Below are 27052 nucleotides of genomic sequence, written 5' to 3'. Positions count from 1 at the left end.
GACGCCCAAGCAAAGAGTATGAAGAGCATTGAATGATCATTAGGCGCCGACGCTATGCGCTGTGCTCCAGCTGATAAGCCCTCTGTCAGGCCCATACCTGAACAGTCCCGGCCAGGACGTCGACGGCAAACAGCAGCAAACACACACATAGTATACTCTGGAATGATGCTCTTGAATGGAAACAAAGCGCCGGAGTGCAGAAATTGCCATGGCCTGAACTTGAAACTGGACTTAGGCTGGGATTTGTATGTGCGTGTGTGAAGGTCGGTGTGTGTGTGTGTGTGTGTGGGCTGAAAACAAAGCAGCAGTAATTTAACTTGTTAATCCACGCAACTGCGGCAGCATCGACAGCTGCAGAAAAGTATGCTACACTTTTTGCACTTCGAAGTGACATGGAAATGCAATAAAAAGAATTGCTGACCATAGTTGGCCTTGATCTTGATGTCAATTTGATGCTGGCAGCTCTTGGCATTGGCAGCGATTTAGCATTGGCACAAAACAAAATATAAAAAAAAAAAAAAAAAAAAAACAGGCGAGCAAACTTTGCAGCGCCAGCCTTGACCCAAATGCAGTTAGAGCGTAACATGGGCGAAAAACCCCCAATCCAACAGCAGCTGACAAAGAAAACAAGAGGGAAACATTTAGTATGAGTACCCCTCAAAAGGGGTACTGAGAGAGGGTGTGCGGCCACAACAGGAAATGTTGCTGCTGATGACTTGGGGGAATTCGCCCACAGCCATTGACTGCTAGGCCATTTTCCATGTGCTTGCATTTCACATACACTTTTCGCGTTTCGCATTTCGCACGCGCGCTTCCATTCAACTTGCCCAACCATCCGCTTTCATTAAAAGTAATTGCGAAAATCAGTTTGCCATATCAATAAGTCGCCATGTTGCACAATTGCGCACTCGCATGTTCTCGCAATCGATTTGGCCGCGAGTTCAACACACTTTCGCCCAGCCAGACAATTGTTATGGCTATTCCGTCACAATTTCGCATAGTTTTATTTGATTCCAAATGGAATTGCTTGTGCCTCAAACCTTTCAACATTTCGTGTCCAGTGCGTAATAGAAAAGCCGAGGTATTTCAATAAAGGTTATAACCATAATAATAATAGTAATAACAATAAAAATAATAATTATACTACCATAATACATATAATAGGAGTTAGGAGTTAGGAGTCTCATATTTGTGAAAATCTCTTAACATAAAAATTATTAATGCTATATACTTATTTGTATACCCTGAACCCATTGAAAATGGCTGAGAAGAGCTAAGCACATGATTTGTCACGTGTCTCAATGCACAAAAAGATCTAGTTAAATCTTCGATAAAAACGATAAAAATCGATATTGTCAGCCTGTACTTTTTACAATATCTCAGAGCTGGAAAGAGCTAGAGATTATCAAGATTCTCGTTTCCCAAAGTCAGGCACTCCCAAGTGCTTAGTTTCTTAATCGTTGTAAAGCAGAGTCTGTTCAGAGTACCAAAAATAACCCAACAACATGTTTTTATACAGTTAAAAGAAATCTAGCTTAATTCGTATTCAACGTTTATTTTTTTCTAAATAATTCGCTGAGGCGAAATGGGTTTCAGGAATTCTTTGGTACTTGGCTACTACGATTACGCACACTATTCAGAGAACAACGAGCGTTGCTTGTTTACACGGCTCATAAGCACACGCCCACACACGCCCACACACGCATACGCACACGCACTTGAGCTCAGCCACACTCACTTGTCAGCAGCAAGGGGCAAACAAACTCCAAGTCTGTTGGCCCGGCCCAGAATACAAAATTACAACAAACGTTGCAGGGGCAACTAGCAACTGGCAACAGTAGACACAGCGTAAACTGTTTCAGCACGTGCGGCTCTTTGGATAGTATGGCACCCAGGCGATGCCGGATGGCAAGAGCAGCAATGCCTCCCTATCCTTTGCGCTCCCTCTCTATTTGAGTAGCTAGAAGCAGCTGCTTTGCATGACGGCACGAGGCACTTTTTTTGTTCTCCGATTGCAAACAGCATTTGGGAATAGATTTTTATAGAACATTTTCATTTAATACAATGGCTGAGGCCCATAAGCAAACAATGAATTGAAGAAGTGCACAACCAAGCCACATATTCAGGAGCAGCACAATTTTTTATATAACTCTGTGTTAGGCAACTGCATAGTTCCTTTATAGTGCTGCCTTTATCAAGCTATTGCCTTTTCTCAGAACTCAACTGCATCTCAAATAGAAAATTGAGAGTTCTTTGCATTTCAATGCATTTTCACTTTCAAGCATAACTAAGTATTAATAATACTCATAGTTGGCTTTGAGTTCGATTTTATTCCATTTTACTTACTAAGCTGATTATGAAATAACTTCATCTCAACATTTCGCAGCGAATATTGGCTTCAGCACAGTTGTTCATGTTTTAATACCAACGTGCTAAAATTAGAATATCCTTAAATTAGAATATCCGCTTTGAATAAGAAAAATTTGTTGAACTAACTTATAAATTAGAAGGTACTAACTTTCTTAAGGCACGCACCTACTCTACACTCTTGTAGTTTTCAATAAAATTATAACCATAAATCGATAGCTGGATAAAATGCTCACGACACGGGAATGATTGGGTAAAATAAGTAATCCTTATGCTGTTGTGTAGGTGTTTCGCGCACATTTGCGTGGTTATGCTCGGCTCGGAAGATGTAGGCGAGTATATTGGTTTTCTAAGATTTCCATCTGTCCGCACAAAGCGCTATGGTAGCTTAAGGAATGTATATATCAAGGCCCAAGCCAAGACGGTGCTTCAGCCAACGGCATGAATTTGGAATCAGCTCGTAAAACTAGGTTTCCACTTGCATGAATCCAGGACATGGTTTGAAACTTGACCTGCTCTATATTGTTAAATTGAAACAATTTTATTTTTGATATAAATTCGTCCTTTGGGCTGAGTGGCACATATTTTTATATGCAAAAGGCGAATCAATTAATTTAAATCAAATCAATTTAGATAAATCCAAAAGATTGGAGTCAAAGTAATTTATATTTTTTGAACCCAGCTGTTTTTGAAGAAAATCAGTTTTCGATTCGGCTTAAGCTGTGCCTTTTGTTGGGCAACTCGTTTGGCATATGGTTCGCTTTGTTTAAATCCCTTACAGTATCTTCCCTCCTCAATACCCTTCATTGTAAATACCCCTCAATGTGAATACCCCTACAAGTTACCAGACATTATAACTATAACATTCTTTCACAGTCTTTCAGCTTGGCAGGGATCAGAAGGTTCTAATCGAGTCGAACGCATAATAAAACCAGTTGAATTGAACGCGAAAAGTCTGATTACTTCCTCTATAAAATAAATAAAAGCAGCAATAATCACTATTGCCTTAGGTGAAGAGCTTAAAAGTGACCAAGGCAACAAGCTGCAAAACTCTTTTCAACGAATTAAATCAGCAATAAATAACAACATAAACAGAGTATTGTGCAGTCGATTGCTGCTATGGCTGGGCGTGTGTGTGTGTGTGTGTGTGTGTGCACCCCTACGCCCACAGTGGGATGTGGTATTACTTTAATGTTTGCCGTGCCAACAGCTCAATTTTAATATGTTTACTTGAGAATTTGTATTGGCTGGCGCTCATATATCAGCAAACAGGTGCTCACCAGACTCAGACACACACACAGACTGACGCAAGCAAATGATATATGTGTGTGCGTAATATGAATATGCATTTGAAATAATATTGGCATGGGCAGCACTTGAGTCGTAAAGGTCGCTTTCCGTTTGCATTACTCGCATTTGGCGCATTAATACTTGGCCTTACAACTCACTTAAAAGCAACTTCTTGCCTTCAACCTCGCTCCAACGGTCTGCTTATTGATATTGCAATTTAGCCGACATAAATTGAAGCTTACTGAAGCCAGAGTGACCAGGGGCCAGTGCTCATTGCCAAGTGGCAGTTATATGCGGCCGGCCAGCCAGCCCAGTCAAGCGAGGAAACGACCGAACAGCCAACAGGTCGTATACGCAATGTGGCGCTGCTGTTGTGTTCTTAGCTCTGTGGCTGCGGTCGTGTTTATCTTGCGTGTGTTTTGTTGATTTTACCGATTTCTCTCGCTCTCCCACACCATAGTCACAACCCCCGCTTACCCGCTACTCCCAGTCCGGCTGCTGATGCCACAGTCGGTGCCGCTGCCGCTGCCGCTGCCGTTGCTGTGGGCAACTTTTTGGCTTTGTGAACTTTTTGCTTGATGGGCATGGAAAATTTTATTTTACATTATTGCGAAGGCAGCTCAACTGAAAATAAAAGTTAATTTTCGCTTGTCGCTCTAAGCCAATTAGTGTGGTAGTTCACCCAATCCACTCCACCCCCTTAGCGGCCCTAATGCTTGCCCCTTTCTGTGTCTGGATGGTCATCAAGTCGCCTTAACGAAGCCACCGAACCAGCAAATAACAAAAACAACTAATTGAGTAAATAAAGTTGCCTAAACTTGATTTTTCTTTAGCAGCCTGCTGATTTTTGCGACTGACCTTGCCCGGCGGCCCCCAAATGGCAAGAACAACCTCTTTATTGCGTTAGCTATCTCTCTCCGGCTTGCTCTCTCTCCCACTCTCACTCTCCCTCTATCCCTCTCTCTCACTCTCTCTCTCTCTCTCCCTCTTTCACACAGTTAGCTATTTTTAAACTTATTTTATTGATCCCTAAAAATAATTGCAAAACCAAAAAAAAAAAGAAGAAACTTTCAGCAAATCTGTTGAAAATTTTATCAAAAATTTTGTAGTTCGACAGACGACGTCGCCACCATCATCAGCCCCAGCTTCAGCTTTAGCCCCATCATCGTCATTATCGCCAACATCATCCTCATCATTATAATCATCGCAGCCAGACTTTGCTTTTAGGGTTTTAGTAATAATGAAACAACCGCAAGGCAAGCTGCCCAGCCAAACACCCAACCAACACCATCTTAACCCAAACGAACCCGAGCCCGAACCCAACCCACTCCCTACCCCCAGCAACCCACCAAGCGAACCCAGTGACTGGCTTTAGGTTGATTTAGTTTGCGAGTTGCGAGACGCGAATTGAGCGCGGGGCCAAGTTTGAAAAATATTTGCCTTTGCTTATAAATTTTGATGATTGTAAGCGGCATGGCGCGCGCAAGAAGGAATCACAAAAGGCAGCTTTTGAGTAGAGCACACACACATACTTACCCAAACGCACACAGCTACAAATACTTAGACACACATACAAGCAAACGTAATGCTCAGTATATACACAGTGCCACACAATTGAATGGAAGCAAGTCTGCCAAATTGGGGGAAGGCAACAAAACAAAAAAAACAAAAAAAAAACAAATAATCAAAACAAAAAGAGTTCACATAAAAAGAATTGGCTAATGAACGCGCGGACTTGTGTGGGCCTCAAATTCTTAAATCTAAATAAACAAAATGTAATTATCTTTTAACATAGCATTCGCAATGTTTTATGAACACAAATCATAATGGGCAAGGATTTCAATATTTACAAGCACAAGCTCACACGAATCGATAGAAAACTTGAAACTCAAATAAACTAATAAATTGGTGCCTGTTAAATAAAACAATATCTAAAGTTAAGCAAACGATAATTTTAGAACCCCCAATATTCGAATTTAATTTGAATTGAAATATGTAAGAAATCCTACAAAGCAACCAAAACGAAGGTTCATAAATGTGCCAAGCTTGGTTCACGAATCGAATCCCAAGGATAGGCATCGGTTGGAATCGTGGATTGAACTATTGGAAACGCTTATTGGGCTTGCAGCCTTGATTTGTACAACACTTTCGGTATCGTTTTCGTTCATCTACACAATCACATTGTCCTTATTCAATTCGCCCGCACTGTATGCTTTAGGTAAGTATTATACACACACACACACACACACACACAATATATATACATACATATGCATGCAAACTTCTCAGCAACGACGAAGTCGACCTCGCAACGTGGAATGTTACTTAAGTTGAAACGCAGCTGGGCGCTAGGGCAGCGATAATGGGCTACACCGAAAAGCCCCTTCTACGCACACACACACACACACGCGCGCGCACGCACGCACACACGCACACAGGCATACGCACAGGCACACCTCTACTACACCCTAGGTCTTGTATTACAGTTGCGTTTTCTTACAATTTTCAGCTCGTCGCTTCGTGTATTGCTTACACACTCAGTTAAGTTAAGTTTGTGTATCTGTTACGCCATGGCGCTCAGTGCCGCAACTTCTATTGGTATTGCTCCCCATTGGTATTAGTGTGCGGCAGCGTGTGCCTGAGCGTGTGTGTGTGTGTGTGTGTGTACAATCTTTTTTTTTTTTTTGACGAGGGGGTCGCAAAAGTTGCGCCATTGCCAGTGCCGGAGTTATTTCTCAAATTGTTGCCACAGCAGCAAACACAACGAGGCGATAGAAGAGACGTCACTTGGACAACTAGGCAGACAGTCGGGCAGAATTTTTTTTTTTCATTTTACTTAGGGCAGGGGCATAGGCTGGTGGCGGGGGTGTGGAGTGTTATTGATAAAGTATGTGCAGGTCTGGTTATCGCTGCTAACGGGGTTGTTATAAAAGGCAGAACGAGACATTTTGGCAGGCCAATACCCCCCCCCCCCTCCCCCCTGCTAACAAGCCGTACCGGCACGTCCCCCCATTTTCCCGCCTGCCGCCTGACAGACTGAAACTGTAAGCAACTGAGCCGCGCACACAAAGCGACACGCAAAAGGCGCAACAGGCTGGCAGGCTGGCAGGCTGGCAGGCAACACAACTGAGACACATGCACGCAGCAAAACAACAAAAAGAGAATGAACGGCAGCAAGACAGGGACAGAGGTAGAGAGAGGGCGGTAAGAAGGGAGCAGAGGGAGTGAGAGAGGAAACCCCAGGCAACTGTGACCATGTAAAGCCATTGCCGTAACCCACAAATTTCTTTCATTCTCATCATCGTCACCATCGCAGCTTGTTGCTTTGCCAACTTTTCTTTTTTTTTTTTTTTTCTTTTTTCTTCTTCTCATTTCTTGTGCTTCTTCAGCTCTTTAGGGCTAGCTTGCGCGACAGTGGCGGAGGAGCTGTAGGAGGATGAGAGGCCTCTTTTTGCCGTGTCACAGTTGAAGCAAAGCCCAGGCAAATACAAATACACACGAAAAGCGTGACCAAGAAATGTCTCTTTAAAAGGCGTCACAAAGTAAGTAAGAGCGAGTGCGCGGAGCGAAAGAGGGACAGGGAGAGGGAGATACTGGGAGATTGGAGGCATGTTAAAGTACGCACTCGAAACGCAACTGCAATTGACAGCTGTAGATAGGTTTGTTGCTCGTTTTTGTCAGTTCCGCGTCAGAGTTACTAAATTGTTGTATTGTTATACATCCACAATATGACAGCGAACAATTCACGTTAAATTGTGCGAGCAACAAAATTAAATTAACCACATGACTACGCGCAAATCGATAATGCTCTATATCGTTAGCCCTTGCTTTTCCATTCACATTTACCACATAGTATTTCCACAAGTGCTGTGAAAAACTGACAGATACATAGAATTTTAGCTCGACCCCCAAAAATTTGACAGTTTACCAAATGCACCCTATGTCAATACGTTTGAATTGGTTTCATAATATACATCACATACAAATTTTTATTACTAGCATCAAAAATAGAAAGTCACAGCAGACAAGCAGCGGTTCTTCAAAAAACTCTTTCATTTAAGTTGCCTTTAAAAAGAGTTCAACATTCATCTCTAATAATGCATAAGATATTGATTCTTATTTTCGGTATGTATAACTCTCCGATTTTCCACAAACATATATTTTAATATATGCCTATGAGTAAGACAATGATTATATGCATGAGCATTATTTAACTAAATGAGAAGCGCATAGAAAGGCGAACTCAAAAAGACGGAACTAACCAATGTGAAAAGAAGAGAACATGAAAGAAAGATGCAAAGAGAGTCAGAGAGAGGCATATAAACTTTTCATGAATTTAAATTATTAGAGAGAGAGAGGGAGAGAGAGGGGGGCTAAGAATCGAGAGAAAACAGAAAGAAGAAAGTGTGAGATAATATTATACAATCATTGTCATTATCAAAAATACTATAAAATTCATCAAATAAACACATCCTTATGAACGCAACATGTATTCACATGTGTGTAAACCAGTTTAACATTTGTACTTGCACTTAACTTCAAGTCAAAATGATTATTAATGATTCACGTCCGGAAGCTCATACACACATTCACATAAAAGGGTTAACCTTGTCCTAGCTATTAGCTTGTATATAGACCCGTAGCTGAGCATGGATTGGCCAAGTTGGAGTCAACCTTGGACCTTGGTTGGCTTCGCATATTGTTAAGTCAAGGCCGCAATGCTTGGCAACTTTGGCCAGGACACTTGCTGTTCACTGCGCATCCTTATTACTTGTCGCCGCTCAGCTAGCTTCAAAAAAAAAAAAAAAAACTGCAGCCACAAGCCAAGTTTGCTAGGCCGCCAGCCTGCCACCCTGCCAGCCTGCTAGCCTGTTCGCCTGTCAAATAGCTGTCAAATTTGAGCTTAAATTAAACGGCTGGCTCACAGTAAAAGTTAAGCGAAGCGCAATTTCTCCAGTTGACTGGCGCGTTTTATGCTGCGTATACGCAACGTCCAAATAAAACCGCGCCCAGCAGCTGCTCTACATTAATTGCTTTCAAACATGTGGACACTGGGCCAGCTTCAGATGCATGCAATAAGCGCATGTGAAACTGTTTAATTAAACGTGTCTCAAATCTAAGCGGCGCGAATGCTTTTAAGCCGCCACAAAACACGGGCTAACAAATATGCCAGATGGGCCACAGCGGGACCCCGCCTCTCAGCGCTTTATTAGCATTTATGAATATGCCTGTGCTTGTGTGTGTGTGTGTCTGTGTGTGTGTGTGTGCCTTTAAGTGCACGACGGCGTCGCGACGTCTGCGAGAGAAAAAAAAAAACGCGCAACAAGTCGACGACTACGTTGCCAATAATGGCGCCGCCGGACTACCAGCTGTGCGTGTGTGTAGCTAGGTGTGTGCGTCTGGGTGTATATTGCTGTATACATATACATGTGTGTGTGTGCGTCTGTGTGTGTTTGCGTGAACACCAGTGGCTGTTGTCCAGAGTTAAACGCGTTACTTTAATGCCGCAAATTGTTCGAGGATTTCCACCAAAGAATTCAAAGTCGGTAAACGGGCATGACCCAAAAAGACCACGAACAGCCATGGAAGGTTTTGATAAATACTTATATATAGTTGGTATACATAAATATATGTATATACTTGATGTTATATATATATATAGTTAACAGTTAACAGTGTTTCTCTGTAGGTAAAATTATTGTTTCAACCATCATTCAATGCTTTTAAGCAATTCGGGATTAATTATCAGCAATAAATTTTACGAAAATAACATCATTTAAATAAAAAGAATCACTAATTCCTTTCAACTTGAATTAAATGCCTTAAAGCATTTTAACATATATTTTTCTTTTCATAATAAAAATAAATACGATTTTTTAATGACCATCAAGAAAATTATCTTAACGTTTTGTCAGCTAATCTAATCTGTAAATTGAAACTTGATCGATTTTGGGCACTTTTTGCGATGCTTTTGAAAGAAAAACAAACTAGCCGATGAACTTTGATGATCTTATCTAATATAATATATATATAATAAAATTGTTAGGCCAAAATCGAATGAACGAATTGTTTAAAGAAAATTGTTGAAGGTATTTTCTAACCTTAAAAACAAACATCATTAGAAGCATTCTTCAAAATAATATAGAAAACAAGTCAGAAGGCTTTAGTTGACTAGCAGATACCCTGACCCGAGCACCGAGCTGCCCTTGCGAGCACTCCAGATTCCCTCCTTAAATGTGTGTGCAGCTCTACATATATTTAGACACACATGCACACACACACCCAAGCAGACACACACAGCAGGTTGTGCTGTGCTTCTTCCCTTTGCCACAAACAAGGTGGCAAGTGCTAACTTTATTAACTTCGTCGTTTATTGGGCCATGTTTAGGAAGTAAATATTTCATCGAAATATACATATATAAATAATAAGGCCCAATATGCAACCTTAAAAGATGGATTGTTTTTTAGCAGAAAACGTGGGCAGATATTCCAAAAGTGAAATATTCTGCAACTTTATCTATAAGCCACACGAGAGTCTCGTATTAGCTTCAATATATAGTCAAAAGCAGCATCTTGATATCGATTTATATGGACTTAAAAAAATTTCAATTTCAAGTCTCGGTCTCTCATAAACTCTAATATGAACGCAGTCGACGGACATGACTAAATGGACTTAGCTCTTCTGCCCGTTACATACATTAACACAAAAGCATTATACCCCTTTTAGCCATTGTCAATGGATTTAGGGTACAATAAATTTCATTAGGATAATACCTTTTGATAGCATTTTCGCCAGTTGTTACAATTTACACTAAAAAGCCGTATACCGAATTCAAGTCATGCAAGCAAAATGGAATTTTCTTCAACTTTCTGCAGCTTTAATACAAGACGGCAATTCGCGTACGAACAAAAAAAAAAACAAGTAAGAGGTTCTAGTCGGGAGCTCCCGACTAGGGGATACCCTGAACCCTCTTCTTCCAACATCAAATGAATATATATATTCTATTTTAGATGCAACATATCATGTTTCGTGACGCTAGCTCCTATTATTTACCAAAATTGCCCCATCTAAAATTTCAATTCTATAGCTCATATATGTTCTCCGGTAATAGCTCCGCGCGAAGATATGACGTTCCAAAACGACATAATATCTCGGCTAATATCTCCGCGTGGAGATATGACGTTCCAAAACGACATAATATCACGGGAAATAGGTCCGCGCGGAGATATGACGTTCCAAAACGACATAACTCCGCGCGAAGATATGACATTCCATATCATCAGGTTTTTTTTTCAAAATCGAGGTCGGTGCTAAAATCGAAACTTTTTCGATTATTTTTTTTAATATCTCGGGTAAATAATATCTGATTTTACCTTTTTGAATACGGATCCCTACCATCAATTGGCATTCAAACAAACTGAACATCGACAGGTTCCAAAATGTAAAAGATGATTTGGAATGTTATATCTCCGCGCGGAGTTCTGTCGTTTTGGAACGTCATATCTCCGCGCGGATCTATTACCCGAGATTTTATGTCGTTTTGGAACGTCATATCTTCGCGTGTAGCTATTACCCGAGATATTAAAAATAAATCATCGACAAAGTTTCGATTTTCGCACCGACCTCGATTTTGAAAAAAATCGCGATGATTTGGAAGGTCATATCTCCGCGCGGAGTTATTACCCGAGATATTATGTCGTTTTGGAGCGTCATATCTCCGCGCGGAGGTATGTCGTTTTGGAACGTCATATCTCCGCGCGGAGCTATTTCCTGAGATATTATGTCGTTTTGGAACGTTATATCTTCGTGCGGAGCTATTACCCGAGATATTAAAAAAAAAAATCATCGAAAAAGTTTCGATTTTTGCACCGACCTCGATTTTGAAAACAAAAACGTGCCATTTTGTCGATTTGGGACAAAATTTTGAATTAAGCACTTATAAAATAAGGAACTTAACTCGCAATAATCATGCTGTTAAAATGCGAAGCAGACGCGCATGAATGTGTCTTTGTACATACAGAAATTCTTAAAGATGCTGCTCTATTCAATTGCGCAGTTGCCTGTAACTTTGGTTTTTTTTAACCGATCTTTATGAAATTTTCTACAGTATATCTTATTGAATCATATAATATTTGTGTATACTGAAAATGTCAATTGCATTTTAATTTTGGCTTAAATTGGTTGGCAATTATAGTTGGGTTATTAACTTGATTTATAGCTCTGGGGTGGTAGCGGAGAGGTGGCGATAGGTATAAAATGAAAGATACTTGACAAATATATATTTTAGAAGCAACATATCATGTTTCGTGACTCTAGCTCTTATTATTTACCAAAATTGCCCAAAAAAACAGGATATCAATATCGATTTTTCGATTGCTTGGAGACGGAGTAAGTTATCGATTATCGGAAACAAACTCGATCTGCGCAGGCACTAGGAGCACCTACATCTAATTTCAAGTCTATAGCTCTTATAGGTTCATAGATCATACATACGGACGGACGGACAGACGGAAATGGCTAGATTGACTCGGCTATTGATGCTGATCAAGAATATATATATACTTTATGGGGTCGGAGATGCTTCCTTCTGCCTGTTACATACATTTGGATTTTGCACAAATACAATATACCCTTATGACCATTTTTAATGGGTTCAGGGTATAAAAACGAAAACAATTAACTTCTCAGGACTTGAGTGAATGGAATCTGTTAACAATTAATAATATTAATTAATTTTTAATTTTTACTCGTGTTTCAATTGCGATAAAAACACAAAAAAAAAGAAACAGTTGCTAACCTGATTCGCGCGCACGCTCACATTTTATTTTATGTTATCTTTTACGCCAACACCTGAGATGGCTACACTCCCCAGGCCAGGAACAGAGCCAGCCGGCAGGGACGGGCGTTGGGTGCCAAAACAAATAATTGCATTGTATTTGTATTTGTCTATTAGGGTTGTGGCCATTCCCAGCGCCCTTTGCTGTGCTCTGCTGTGCTTACTGTGCGCAATTCGGGCGAGTTAATAGTCCGCAACAAGAAGAAGAAGCACAAGAACGACAGCTTAATAAATCGCTCGTAATTTAGCAAATTCCCTGCGCCAGCCAAAGCCAATTCGAATGGAGAAGGCCAATAAGAATAACCACCGCACACCACCCAGCACCACCGCACACCGCCAAACAGCAACCGACACCCTTTAACACAGTTACTGTTCAACCGAGTGAGCTGCTCGCTTAAGTTTAATATGAGCTTATTGGCTTATGGGAGGAGCGCCAAAAAGGCAAGAAGACAGAATTAAAAACACACAAAATAAAGAAAAATGGAAGTGAAACAGAAGTCATAATAATAATATAACAAATAAGCGTGTTTTAGCTGGAAATGCCAACATACATTTTCACACTTTGTGCAAAAACTAAATTTAAATAGTTCAAGTATTGGTATTGTTTTTCAGTGAATAACAAAATAACAACAACAACAAAAACACTTACAAAAATTTGTAATAAAAAATATGATTTTATCACAGGGCACAGAGCACTCACAGAGAGAAACTTACAGAACAAAAATAACCAAACCTGTTTTAACGACCGTCCTTCAAATAAGATTTCATCCCAAATAACTCAACTTAATTAGAAAACCTCTCATGGGTAATAATTACATTGATTATATTGCTTGCAGCACTCAGCAGCGAGTTGGAGAATTTAATATATAAAAAAAAGCTCTAGTTTTGAATTTAGCGAACGGGGTCTTTTGCTTTATGAGGTATACTGAAATGTTGAACTTTGATCTGTTAAATGTTTGCTTAAAACTTTGAAAACATTTTGGATGGCATATGGTTTATTAAACGAATCGCCAAGTTATATACATGCGAGGTTTTACTTTAAAAGCTTAGCATTCTATATTCTGATGTTCATATGCATTATCTGAATAACTGAATAATCGCCAAATGCAAAGATCTGTGTTTGCTAAAAAGCAACTTGTGCAGGTATCCAAGAAGTGAAATTGATTGCAACAATATCCTTAAACTTAACAAGAGCTAAGTATTAGGTTGAGTTCATGGTTAAAAACAGAATCCTCATATCGATTTCTAATACTGTATTTAAGAAACGAGCAACTCTGCGATTTGAAAAAAGCTTTCAGCACTTATTAATAAGGCTGCTCTTTTACATGACTATAAAACGGGCTTCGACTTTCACTTTATTATTGCCTGAACCTTAAACAATGCAACAACTCCAAAAAGTTAATCAAGCCATGCATTGCTTAAAAAAACAAGAGCAAATTATAATTTTTATTTTTTTTTGGCATAGCTAAGTAACTAACTACTTTTGAATTGGCTCGAACCAAAATCCGTTTTCATAGGTGTGCAAAAACTAAGTGCACGATCCGAACCTCAGGGCGGTTTATTGGTTCAACGCTCAACCGAAGCCAAGTTCATATACTTATGTTGCATTGGGTTTAAACCAACTTTACTGTTGGGCACAACTTCATTACGGCATTTTAAAACAGGATATTACAGATGGCAAGCCATGGAAGACAGTGTTGAAAATGAGAAGTAGAAATGTTACAAAGGATATTTTTCGACAGCACGCATGTGAAAGACGCCGACAACATCGATAGACACTGTCGACAATGTCGTATTGCCTGGTTGACACGTAGCACACGCCTGATGTGACATTACGGAACGTAATGAGATTTTGTGTCAGCTTTGTGTTTTGTGGCATTGGCCCTGGCTATGGCAATGGCAACTGCAATCCCGGGCCCTAAGATTTATGTACATTCAATGGTCAGTTGCGAGTTACATGTTGCATGTTGGAAGGTGGAATTAAGTGTGGTTGCTGCCACAAGTTGCCAGCTTGATTAAAATGCCATCAGTTGCTCTGGGATAGTGGGATAAGCCAACGCATAACCAGAACCGACTCGAGAAGGTTTCAAATATTAATATTATTCTCGTTAGTTAATGTCAATGCTAATGTTAATGTTAACGTTAATGTTAATGTTAGTCTGTAGAGCAAATTAATCTAACGTCATGCATTGAAAAGCGAGCAAAGGTAATTTCGTTATTTAAACACAATTAAGTACACCTTAAGGAATTATAATTGATGTCTTTCAATTTAATAAAGAGTAAAATTCTATCCATTTAAGTGAATTAAGAAGCTAAACATTTTTAATTGCTCAAAGCTTGTAGCTCAAATACAGTACCTTAGTGTAAATGCGAATATTAAAGCCCAATTATATTAAGGAGATAGACGTCGCCTGACAGCTGACTTGCCACACGGTAGCGCACAGCTGTCCCAGTAGATGGCTGAACGGAACAGAAGAGTATTGCGTAAACGACAGGAGAAGAGAGGGGGAGAGAGCAGGAGAGACGAAAGAGCCAAGCAGCCATTTGCCGCACTTAATAAATTGTCAACGGCTGCTAAATCTTGAGCAAGACTAAAAAGCTAATGTTATTGTTGTTGTTTCTGTTGTTGCTCTAATTGTGATTCTATGGCGCTGTTGCTACATCCTTGTACATTTTATTCTAATTTTTTAGCAAAATAAAAAGGAGAGAGACCCCACACAGTATATATATCCTGATCAGGTCTATTCTTTAAAATCGAATTCACTTAGTTTTAAAGCCATCAGCACTTCACTTTTCTCATGAAAATTAGGTTGTTTTATGATGAAGCTTTTTTCTTTTTAATTTTGAAGATATCTTGTAGAAAAAACATAGGAATGTTTCTTATATATCGTATAATCTGACCTAAATCAGGCTAATATATCATAAAGATTTAAGGAATGGATTCGTGGAACATAAGTTTTCAGACGGAAAGCTTGTTTATTTTTAAAAACATCTTGACAAAAGAGCCCATTTAAGAGCCCAATACATCGGAATACATTGTCATATATCTGCCACAGGATTGATCAGTCAACAAAAAAAGTATTTGAACTTTGATGATAACTTGACGAAACTTGGCAGAATTTAACTCATATACGAAAAGCTTTTTTGCTTAACAAATATCTTTTTGAAAAAATCGTATGAGCATCGGAACACTATATCCTATGGCGTCTATATGCATACTGGGAGAGAATTAGTTTCTTGAATAGTTCACATCGAAGCCAATGTCTGGTAGGGTATTTCAACTATGACATGCCGAATATAGCTGTTCTTTCTTGTTATTTCCGGTGTTGCTGTTGCTTTTACTGCTGCTGTTACTGTTACTGCTGCAATGCCATTGTCATGTACTTTTCGCAGTTGTTGCTGCTGCTTCTGCTTCTGCTTCTGCTGCTTGGTTCTGCTGCTGTCGCCTTGGCTTTTATATCAGAGCCGTTAATTGTTTCACGTTGAAATTGTCTACGCTTCTTGGCTATCTTCTGCTGGCCGGCCACTCGCTGCTGCTGTCTCCGGTCGTTTCTATTAGTTTTAATTAAACACCTGAGCGTCCATCGTGCTAATTATTGTGAATGTCCATTCGTGGCATTTCGTTTTTAATCATAGTAATTGTTGGTGCGCTTGTTATTAACAATTAAATGTTGCCTTCTGCTTTTATTTTGTTATTGTTCTGGCTCTAGCGTTTTTACACACACACACACACACACACATATATATATGTATATATATATTTTTATTTTGTCTGTTACGCAGACCAATTTAGCATTTAATCAATACAATTAAAGCCTTGGATCTAGACTGCGAACATCATTAAAAGGAATGCCAAGACAAAGAGAAAGAGACAACGGCAAAGACGACAATGACGATAACAAAAATAAACATTAAAACAGAAAAAAAAAAAAACAAAAACAAAAGAAAAAAGCAACAGCGATAAAAGGCAGCCAGCCAAGAGGCAAAACTTGTTGGGCGATTCTGTATAGCTGTCCGCCTGAGAGAGATACAAAAGCGGGATTAAAACTTTTTTTCTAGCAACCAAAATTTAAGCCACACATACACTAGAGAGCGAGTGGCAAAGAGAGAGACGGAGATAGAGTGCTGGTGTGAGGGGGTTAGGGGGTGAGGGGGTGTAGGTAGAGAGGCTCAAGTAACGCACCCGCGCACGCCCCTTATCTATGGCACAAACAAAAAATCCTACAAAATGCGCACACCAAATCCTAGGGCAGGGGCAATAAAGGCAGCGGCTGCAAGGGGGCGGGCTTGAGCACACTGTGTGTGTGTGTGTGAGAGAGAGGGGCGGGAGCAGAAGTGAAGCATGGCAAGTTTTTACGCAAATAAACGCACGTTTTTGCACAACTTTGCGCCACTTTCATTTTGTTTCGCTTGTTTTTTTTTTTTTTTGTTGCTGTTGTTGTTGCCCCTTTTTATATGCTACACTTTTTGTCTCTTGGCTGGCGAGTTTGTGCATGTGTGTGCTTTTGTTGGGCTTCCTGTTTGAGTTGTTGTTGCCAAATTCGGAACTAATGGAAAATAGTAATTACAATAATTTTGTGCCTGCTTTTAAGCCTCCATCTATTTCTGGCTTTTTGGCATTAAAAATGTGCATAAAAAATAAGAACAAAAACACGAATGCAAAAATACAAAAAAAAAAAAAACAAACAAACCAAAAGCAAACAAAACAAAATAAACATAAAGCTATTATGGTTTTAAACGAGACTACACCCCCTGCCCTGCCCCCCCTGCTGGTGTGTGGAGAGAGGGGACTGTTGGCTCTGGGGCGGCAACTTGTTTAGAGGCTCGTCTATTTGTGTGCGTGCTGCGTGAAAATTAATAATAAATCAAAATTAAATGTTTGCTTACTTGACACTTTGGCTTCCTTGCCTGGCCGTGCGCAGCTTTGCCCTTTCTCTTTCTCTTTTCTGTTTTCTGTTTTCGGTTTTCTTTATTTTTATTACTTTACGCTGCTTTTATTTTTGTTTATTATTATTTATATGCGATGCTGCTGCTGGTGACGTTCAGGTTCAGCTTCTGTTGTTGCCTTTTTTTTTTTTTTTGTTTGTATTATTATTTATTTTTTGCCTGGCTTGTAAAATGTATTTACCATGCAGCCCGAAGCCCAGTCAATTGGCTTTTGGGTACTTTCAAAATGTTGCAAAATGTTTAACAGGCAATTAATTTTATGGTAAATCACAACAGCAGCAGCAGCAGCAGCAGCAGCCGCCGCAGCGGCAGCCGCAGCCGCAGCAACCTCTGCAACAGCTGCCAACGGCAACAACAACAATGAAAGCGACAACAGCAGCAACGCATTAAATCGTTTATAAATCACTTTCGACCACTTGCACATACATTCGCACACGCACGCACGCACACACACGCACACACTGTTATGAGCTTATGTGAGTATTTCATACTTTTTGGCAGCGCAATAAAATACCATTTATTGTGCATGTGGCGAAGCTAAGGGCAAAATAAGTTTCAATTCGGCAAACAATTAATCCGCGATTTCATTTCAAACAAAAAATAAATTAAAAAAAAAAATAATTATAACAACTATAAGTCTTGGAGCTTATCAGCGAAATAACACACAGCCCAATTTTCATTTGAACAAATTCAAATTTTACTTTGCCAGCTGCACATTTCGTCTGTCCTTCAACTTTTCCCTTGCAGAATATTTTTAATAATTGTGTTTTTTTTTTTAATATATTTTCTTAGCCATGAAACTGTTCGGCCATGCGGTAAGCCAAAATTAACAGAGCCCGTTCCGTATTTAACTTTCACTTTAGTTTCGGTTCGAAGGAAGCAAAGATCGTGTTTCAATCCAGGCTGCGGCATTGTTCTCAAAGCTTTAACTGGAAACCGCTTCTTAAAACACATCAATTGCCCTGAAAGCATTCGAGCCGAAACTCTCTCTATACAAAACTTTTTAAGGCATATCGAACCCTAAAGTTCAAACAACCTTGGCACGAACCCTGGCATCTAACCATATTTCGTAGATGCCAATTTTTAGGTAGAAATCTAATTAAGCCCGCATCTTGTATATGAAAATATCTACGACTTGCAACACTCTCAGCCAAGCGGGCTGCATTAGAAAAGAAAAGTTGGCTTGCTTCACTAAAATTTTGAAAAATAAAAACAAATGGGAAATAGAGGCTCAAGCCAAAGCCTAAGTTCATGGAGGTGAAAAACCAGCTGCCCAAATCCTACCAGTCAGAAGCTCTTTTGCATTCCAATTGAAAAAGATGAAAGAAAAAAAAAAACACCGCAAAATGCTGCCGTATATGTGAAAGCGATTAATTTGCAAAGAACTCAAAACTAAATTGACTTTTGTTGCAATTAATTTTAATTTCGTTCACTTTTCATCATTTGCATGTAAATATTATTTATTTTCTTCTGGGAGCCTTTGCAATTAGTAAAAATCAATTTCTACGTTAATGAAGATAATTATGAAAAAAATTCCTGCACTCATTAATGATGAACAAAAAAAAAATCGTTTGGAATTTCGCGTCAATTGCTTTAATTGAATAAATCAAATATTGCACGGTATTTCAGTAGCAAAACTATGCCAAGTATTTGCTGTCAAACAAAAATCAGAGCAAAAGAAACATTTTTACCCTAATTAGGCATATAAAAAATATAGTTGACGGTATTTCAGAATAAAAACTGTACAAAGTATTTACCGAGAAATCCGATATGATAGTAAAAGAAAAAATTGTTGCGTTGATTAAGTATCGAATATGGAATAAAAAATTCGAAATACGAAAAATTGTGAGGTAAGGTATTTATTTTCACAAAAATGGTTGCATTCATTAAGAATACAATTTCAATAATTATGCCAAATGCAAAAGCATGCAGAAGCATGACAAGCCCGGATGGATTCCAGATGAGCTGTCCCTATGAGAAAGTTTTTTGGCAGCCGAACAACAAGGATACAAACTTCAAGCCCAGCCTAATTAGACAAAAGCCCCAGCCACAGACGAAAAAGTTGGGTACACATTTTGTAACTATGTGAATGCTTAACTAGGTAGAATTATTTAGGATATGTTCAGCTTTAACAACAGGATGAACTCCTTTTCAAGGAAGTCTTTAAGAGAGCTGCCCAACTATGCAGTTAACCATTTGTTTGACTCAATTCTTTTGCTTTTTCCTATTGAAATATATATTTATAGTAGGAATACATTGCGTATCGAAATAGGATCAAAAGATCAAGAGATTCACAAATCGGAAGAGGTGCATAGCTCCTAAATTTCTCTGTAAATTTCTTAGTAAAGCATACAAATTTCTGAGCCCTAAACTGTGGACAATGAATTAAATCGAAACGAACATCAAGTGAAAGCCTAAAATTTAAATATTTCTTTAAAAAACAGCATCAATAATAATATTATTTAATATCAAAGTGAGAAAATACACATGCTTTTTGTATTTGTATTACGTTTACAATTCACAGCTTTAAAAAAAAATGCTCTTAAAAAGTATGTCCTCAATCCCATATAAATCAAATCTTTGAATTTTTTAGGTTTTTTTTTTCATTCTTCTTTTGCTTTTCTGTTGCATTTATCAATTTGATTTATTTGCTTTTATCACTTGGCATAGTATTTATGCGTTCGCTTAATTTATTGCTTTGCCAGCATTAAAAAAAAAAATCCAAAAAAAAAACGTATCTTAACACATTTAAAAAAAAATAATGCAATTTGAAAATTTTGCGCTCACCGTTAGATTTCAATTCACTGCGAGATTAACCGTTAAACTCAAACTCAAATTGCACACTGGAAAAGTCGACTTGGAAAATGTTGTGTTGCTTTTGTGCGGGAAAAAAAAATGTTGTAATTCTTTTGAAATAATTCAATTAATTATATTAATTAACTTTACGTTAAGATTTGAATTTTTTTCTTTATTTTTTGTTAATATTTTTTTTTTTTTTTTTTGTTTTGTGATTTGATTTAGTGTGTACGGTTGTGTGTGTGTGTTTGAGTGTTTGATTCTTGGATTCTGCTCCTAACGAAAAATTTCAACTGGTTGTCGCGAGGCTGCTCGAAGCGGAGTGAAGTGTTGAATATGCTGCACGGCAGCGCCAACTCTGGTTTCTGTGGCCAGCAGCGACGACGATGAGCACGAGAATGACGCGACCAACGATGGCCACGGCGAGACGAGCCAACGAGTCGGCCGACGATGGCGAGGACGATGCCAAACGACGGGACTGACGAGGATGTGGACGAGGGCGAAGTTGAGGATGAGCATGAGGGCAAGGACGAGGACGAAGTGCGAGTACGAGGACGCAGACGAGGCCGAACGAGGCGACAGCGACGACAATGAGGGGCACGAGAAGACAGCGGCTCGGAGATGGCGTCTCGAACTCAAATCGCTTCAATTTCAGTTTGATGACACGGGCTGGGCACGGCCTGTGATGGGGGCCGGCGGCGGCGGCGCGCAATTGCTGCAGCCTCATCAGCATGCTAGTGTTGGTGTTAAGGACATGGTCGTATCCTGTGCGTGTGTATCTGCCAGCAGAGACGCAACAGTGCCGACAACGTCGAGCCCTAAGCGGCGGCGGCGCCAGCAACAACAAGTGGAACTACATTTGGCCATTCGGCTTTGGCTTTGTGCATTCGGCAAAGCGCGCACGCACACACGCACACACGCCCACACGCCCACATACAGACACACACACACACACACACACACACGGACATTCGTATTTTGTGTATTCGCTCTATGCGAATCGTTTTCGGTTTCAGTTTTGCTTTACCTTCATTTTTTTTCCAGCTCAGCTGTACACGAGCAACAAAAACTAAACAACAAAAAAAAGAAGAAAGCACAATTTGGCCAAATAGCCAAAAAGCTTCCGCTGGGTGGCGCCACCAGCTTAAGCATGCCTCAGCCAAAGCAGTCAAAAAACTTAAAAACCAACAAAATACAACTAATAGTACTCTGGCCGTGAGTGCCCGACTATAAGATACCCTGAACCCACAGCGCCGAGCTGCCGTTAAAAATATTCTTGCTTCTTTCTACAGATACACACACATACTCACACATGCACACACACGCACGCACGCATAAACGCATAGAAACACCGCGCTGGCACACAACGCTTGTGCTGCTGCTTTCCTTAGCCCGATGCTGTGGAAAAAGCTTTCTTTTTGAGCCATCCATGATATGTCTTGAGAGGCCAATATTCAAATAGTTCCTGAGTTAGGCACTTTCCTACATACGCCCAGGCAGACGGACGGACAGAGAGGAAGACAATCGCAATTGCTTTCTTTTGCTTGTTACACTCACTGACACAAACCATTCTACCCTTTTGAGTGAATTTCAATTTGTACAGGGTATGAAAAGCATAAAAAGCTGTAAGCACACTCACACATGCACTTGAGATTTGATAAGGCCAAATTTTGGCCACAATTGAATTGTTGTTGCTTTCTCTTCTCTAATTTTTTGCCAGCGCTTTGCTTCTAATTATTTTATGCAAATGAACCGAGAACAAGAGAACAAGAAAGAGGGAATGAGAGTGTTTGGCATTAGGTGAGTGCATGAGCAAAAAATAATCTCCATTGTTGTGATCTCTGCATTTCGTACAGAAATAAACCGACAAGTTGTTCAAATTTTCAGTTGTCTTTTGACTTTCGTTTAGAGAAGATCTTTTTATGGATTTACTGTTCCTTAGCCGGCGCATTTATTTGGGCGATGGCAGCCACGAGTTGCCCCTCAACGGTGGCATCATTGTGGACACGGGCGGCATCATCAGACGCGGTAAGAGGATGGGGCTCAATCTCGCAACCTTTTGCCCATTATAAGGTGGAAAAAATACTTATTTATACACTGTGTTAAGTATGACACTTGTTTGGTTTTATTTAATTTTAGGTTTCTCTTGACTGCCAAAAAGCTATAGAGAGTGGGCAAGCAGAGAGAGAGAGACAGAGAGAGAGCTAAAATTGTTTGTGTTTATAGCAGCAGCTCGTGAATAGAATCTATATATTATGCGTTTCGTTCACTTCCAGTGCGAATGCTTTCGACTCCAGTCTCGCAAAGAAAGTGACACTCGCCCAATGCTTAAACTGGTTGCGAATTGTAAGGCATGAAGTAGCGGAACGAAAGCAAAGCATCAGTTCATTCTCTGTGTGTTTAACCCTAATGGAACTACACACTCCAGCAACGTCAGTCCTGTCCTCTTCTTTCGTAACACATTGATCTTAAAGATTAACTTAACTTTCCGAGCAAAATCAGTTCACTCCACGTTGTCGATAGCCCAAGAGCTTTTTAATTTAAGTTTTTGACCGTATCTTGGGACTTACATGAGTTGTACAGCAAATTTAGATTATAGGCGTTCGTAAGGTATACACAATATTGATATTTTTAAATATAAGCTTTGGTGAAAATATTCAATTTTGAATATGCTACTTTGTTTATAAAATAAAGCGCATGATGCAAGATTTATAAGTATAGAGAATCATTAGGTTATTGATGCATCCACAAAACAGCTTTAATATTGTAACAAGTAATCTCTAGATATAACTGTTTGTCCTGATTGACTGATTGACTGACTGACTGACTTACAGACTGAATAACTGACTGACTGATTGATAGACTGACTGACTGACTGACTGACTGACTGACTGACAAGGCGCAAATTCATTTGAGGAGTGTTTCACGCTTTTCGGAAAATTCATTTTTTCTTTGCGAAAATGAGAGTCAAAGATTTGGTGGGTAAGGTTTCCCGTTTCAATCATTTCTAAAGTTCTTTATGAAAAAATTACTTGTGACTTGTTTCACACTTTTTGCAGAATCCAAGCTTCCTCGAAGGAAATTGTGGACCAAAGCTTTTTGAGCGAAGTTTACGTTTCGTCCAATCGGCTTAAAACTACATAAGAACTTTATGAATGCTTGAAACGGGTGAAACAGGTTATATTTAAAGGGATAATCACAAACTTGGCTCTTATTATTATTAAAAATAAAATAAAACATATAATAGATAGCTAGTGTTGTACTGTCTTAAGTTCATCTATTTGAATTTGTTCAGTTTTAAGTCGATAAAAATTAAATGCGCTCCAGACATTGATTTAATGTACATATATCTGCAGCCTCTATTCAAATAAAAGAGTAGTCTATTTGATTAAATCACAAATTGATCGTTTATGCACATTCATGCACAGTTTATGAAACAAACAAAACAAGAGGTATGCACTCCAGATTGAAAGTAAAGTAAATACAGTGCAGTTAAAACAAAAATGTAATAAAGTGATGCATAAAAAATCGAAATAAAAAACTGCATGAATGAAAAAACGCATAAAGCTTACCTACAGCTTTTATCCTAATGCATTAAAGTGAAATATTTGGTTGTGCCAATAGCAAATATTGTTTGCCAAACTCGTCCATTTGCATTGAAAATTCACAATATAAAAACCAATTCCAATTTCTCTGACAAGTAAATATTACTTGTAGCCACAATGAGGGGAAAACCCCTCTAGACTGACGTACATATTTCAGGGAAAAAAAAAGAAACACAAAACTAATTGCAAATTTTTGTTTTTGCCAAAATGTAAAGATTGCATAAAATTGTGTTAAATGAATAGAATTTCTTAAAGGATTCTGAAAATTCATAAATCAATTCGATGCCAAGCAAAAAGTACTAAGAATTTGGCATTTTGAGAAATTAGATCTTCCACGAATCTGTTTTGAAATAATGTTAGACAAATGTTCAAATTCTGCAGATTGAAAAAACTAATTGCTTATACTATATATTGAATATTGATTGGGAAATATCGGAATGTTGTATATTACATTAAATTGAAAAACTCTTTAGGCCCTCTCTCTGTCTCGCTCTATCTCATGTTCATGTTACATTTGCTTTCAGTCCTACGCACAGCGCAAGAGGTGAACACCTATCTATATAATACGGAATCGGAAGCTGTCTATGATTTTGGGGATCTTCTGCTGATGCCGGGTCTAATTGATACGAATGTGCACATCAGCGAGCCAGGCCGCACAGACTGGGAGGGATTTGTGTCGGCGACTAAGGCGGCAGCCGCTGGCGGTTTCACCACCATCATCAATCGGCCCACGTGAGTAACTGCCAGATTGTGGCTAGCGCCTGGCTGCTAGAGCTCCTACAAGCCTATCTACAGTTAAACGCCCGCAGCAATGCCACGCCTACCACAGTAAACGTGCAGGCGCTCAAAGCAAAAACCAGCACGGCACGCGGCAAAATTTACGTGGATGTGGGCTTCTGGGGCGGTCTGGTGCCCGGCAACATTGATCAGCTGGCGCCGCAGCTCGCGGCCGGCGTGGTGGGACTACAGTGCACACTCTATGGCAGTGCACCGCCTGTCGGCGAGGAATTCGCAGCGATCAACGAGGCCCAGCTCGTCGAGGCGCTCAACCAGCTAAACAAGGAGCACGAAACGGATGCGGTTATAGCGGTAGCTACTTATATGTGTACAACTACTACTAACGAATTATAATGATTCGATTTACGGATCGTAAATCAACTTCCTCAAGCCTCAAGCCTTGTGCCAATGTCTATAACAAGCAGAAGGAGCCTTCTCCGATCCCAGCTGACTCAATCTAGCCATGTCTGTATCTTTGGCTGTCTGTCAGCTGAATCTAAATATTTCAATTTTAAACGTAGATCGTCAAATAATATAATAATAATAGTTATAGAAGCCAAAATGGGTATATAGACTCTCGTATAGTACACGCAGATTAAATCATCGATAAGTAGCTCGTCTTTCCTCATTTTTTTTTATCTTTATTTCAACACTTCACAATCCTTTCGCTCTGACCAACCGCTCTGACTACCACTCCCACGCAGAATAGTCTTGCACTTCGGAACATTATTCAAAACCAAATGTGAATTCCGATGGTTTGCAGCCTTGATACAGCTATATATATATACATATATATGCATAAATATCTACCAAATCAGATGAAATGTATTTGTCCTTACAGTTCCACGCCGAGCTGCCAAACAGTGAGGCCCTGGTGCTCCCGGATGACGACTCGTGCAAATGTTATGCGAATTTTCTGCGCACACGACCCGCCAGCATGGAGCTTTCGGCGGTGGAGCTAATCTGCCGTGTGGCCGCACAGCATCCAGAGCAACGCTATCACATTATGAATCTGTGCTGCGCCGAGGCGCTGCCCGTGCTGGCAGCGAGCCGGCGACAGGCGGGCACACAGCTGACGGCGGAGACGTGTCCACATTATGTGGCGCTCAGTGCGGAAGAGGTGCCCGATTGCGGCACCGAGTTCAAGACCTGGCCACCCATCAGAGAGCGCGCCAATCAGGCGCTGTTGTGGCAGGCGTTGCGGCAACCGGACGCCGCGCTACAGCTGATCGCCAGCGATCACTCCTCGGCCACGCCCGGCGCCCGTTGTCTGACCTATGGACGCGGGCGTGGCAATTTCATGAACGCCTGGCCGGGCATCAGTTCGCTGCAGCTGAGCCTGCCCGTGGTGTGGACGCGCGGCCAGCAGGAGAAACAGCCACTAAGCATAGCCGAGGTGCATCGCCTAATGTGCTGGCAGCCGGCGCAGCTCTGCGGCCTGTCCAGTTTCAAGGGTCGCATTGCCGAGGGCTACGATGCCGACTTTTGCATCTGGCAGCCCGATGAGCAGTTCACCGTCACGTCCGAGGATCTGTTCGCTGCCCACAAATCGTCGACGCCCTATGCCGGCCAGAGGCTGAGCGGTGTGGTGCATGCCACGGTGGTGCGCGGCCTACATGTCTATCAGCAGTACGAGGGATTCGGACAGCCGCTGGGCAAGGTTCTGCTGCGCAAGAGCAGTCGTAAGCTAGTCAAGTTTGTTCGCCTGTGAAGCTAAACTTTGTTAATTAAACAAATTGCGATTGGACCAAATAAATATCTTCTCTTTTTCCCTTTTTTTTTTTTTTGTTTGTTTGTTGCTTTTGAGTGGGCGCATGGGTGGCAAGTTCTGTTGCTGTCGGCGTAATCATCAGACCAAATACGAGCCCCGCTGCGGCTGGTTGCTTGTCCGCCTCCTTCAGCTGTTCGTCGACTCTTTTATGAGTCGTGCAACAAGTTGTCGCATGGCAACGTTGTGCAAAGACCCACACACGCCTCTGCTCCTATACCCTACACACACTAGCCCCTAAACTCTACCACCTACCCGCTGTGCATGTGTATGACAGCTTAAGTTTGCTTTTGCCAGGCGTCAACTCAATTTTTGCACCAGACTTGTTTACCCAAGCGGATGCCATCTAGAGCGGAACGCACATGTGTGTGCGCGTGGCATGTGTACTCATGGCCTGGTTTATGCATGGCGACTATGCGTGATAATCAAATCACAAATGAGCCCCAGTCAAAATGTTTTCTTTGCCCAAGACCTGTATAAACATTATCTCAACACTTGCCTTGTAAGGGATCTGGACAGCGGCTCTAGTTATTGAGATAGTTAACTATTTTTGCAATCAGAGAGAAGCATCGCATCCCGATATCCGATATTAAATAATATACATATCCATGTCAACGTTATTTCATAAGCGTTATTTAGCCTGATTTCATTAACAAAAACCTATT

General features: G+C 40.3%; 2 protein-coding genes across 3 annotated transcripts in view; one reads left to right on the top strand and one right to left on the bottom strand.

Annotated features, from left to right (window-relative positions):
• The window catches only part of kairos, a 54335-nt gene extending 33715 nt beyond the window's left edge, over positions 1 to 20620 (bottom strand). Inside the window, exon 1 of one of the 2 annotated variants that reach the window (XM_015171010.3) lies at positions 20229 to 20620. The gene's annotated coding sequence lies outside the window, so the exon portion shown is untranslated. Of the gene's footprint in view, positions 1 to 17381; positions 17558 to 20228 lie in introns of those variants that run through there. The other variant, XM_002055058.4, reaches the window with a different exon arrangement.
• Positions 20621 to 22090: 1470 nt separating this feature from the next.
• On the top strand, positions 22091 to 26385 carry LOC6632003 (allantoinase). Its single transcript, XM_002055059.4, has 4 exons — positions 22091 to 22265; positions 24367 to 24574; positions 24652 to 24931; positions 25461 to 26385. The coding sequence occupies exons 1-4, from the start codon at positions 22160 to 22162 to the stop codon at positions 26328 to 26330; spliced, it is 1464 nt and encodes a 487-aa protein (XP_002055095.2). The 5' UTR covers positions 22091 to 22159; the 3' UTR covers positions 26331 to 26385.
• Positions 26386 to 27052: the final 667 nt, after the last annotated feature.

Source organism: Drosophila virilis, chromosome X, assembly GCF_030788295.1.
Source record: "Drosophila virilis strain 15010-1051.87 chromosome X, Dvir_AGI_RSII-ME, whole genome shotgun sequence".
Lineage (NCBI taxonomy): Eukaryota > Metazoa > Arthropoda > Insecta > Diptera > Drosophilidae > Drosophila > Drosophila virilis.
This window is presented reverse-complemented; position numbering and strand designations above follow the sequence as displayed.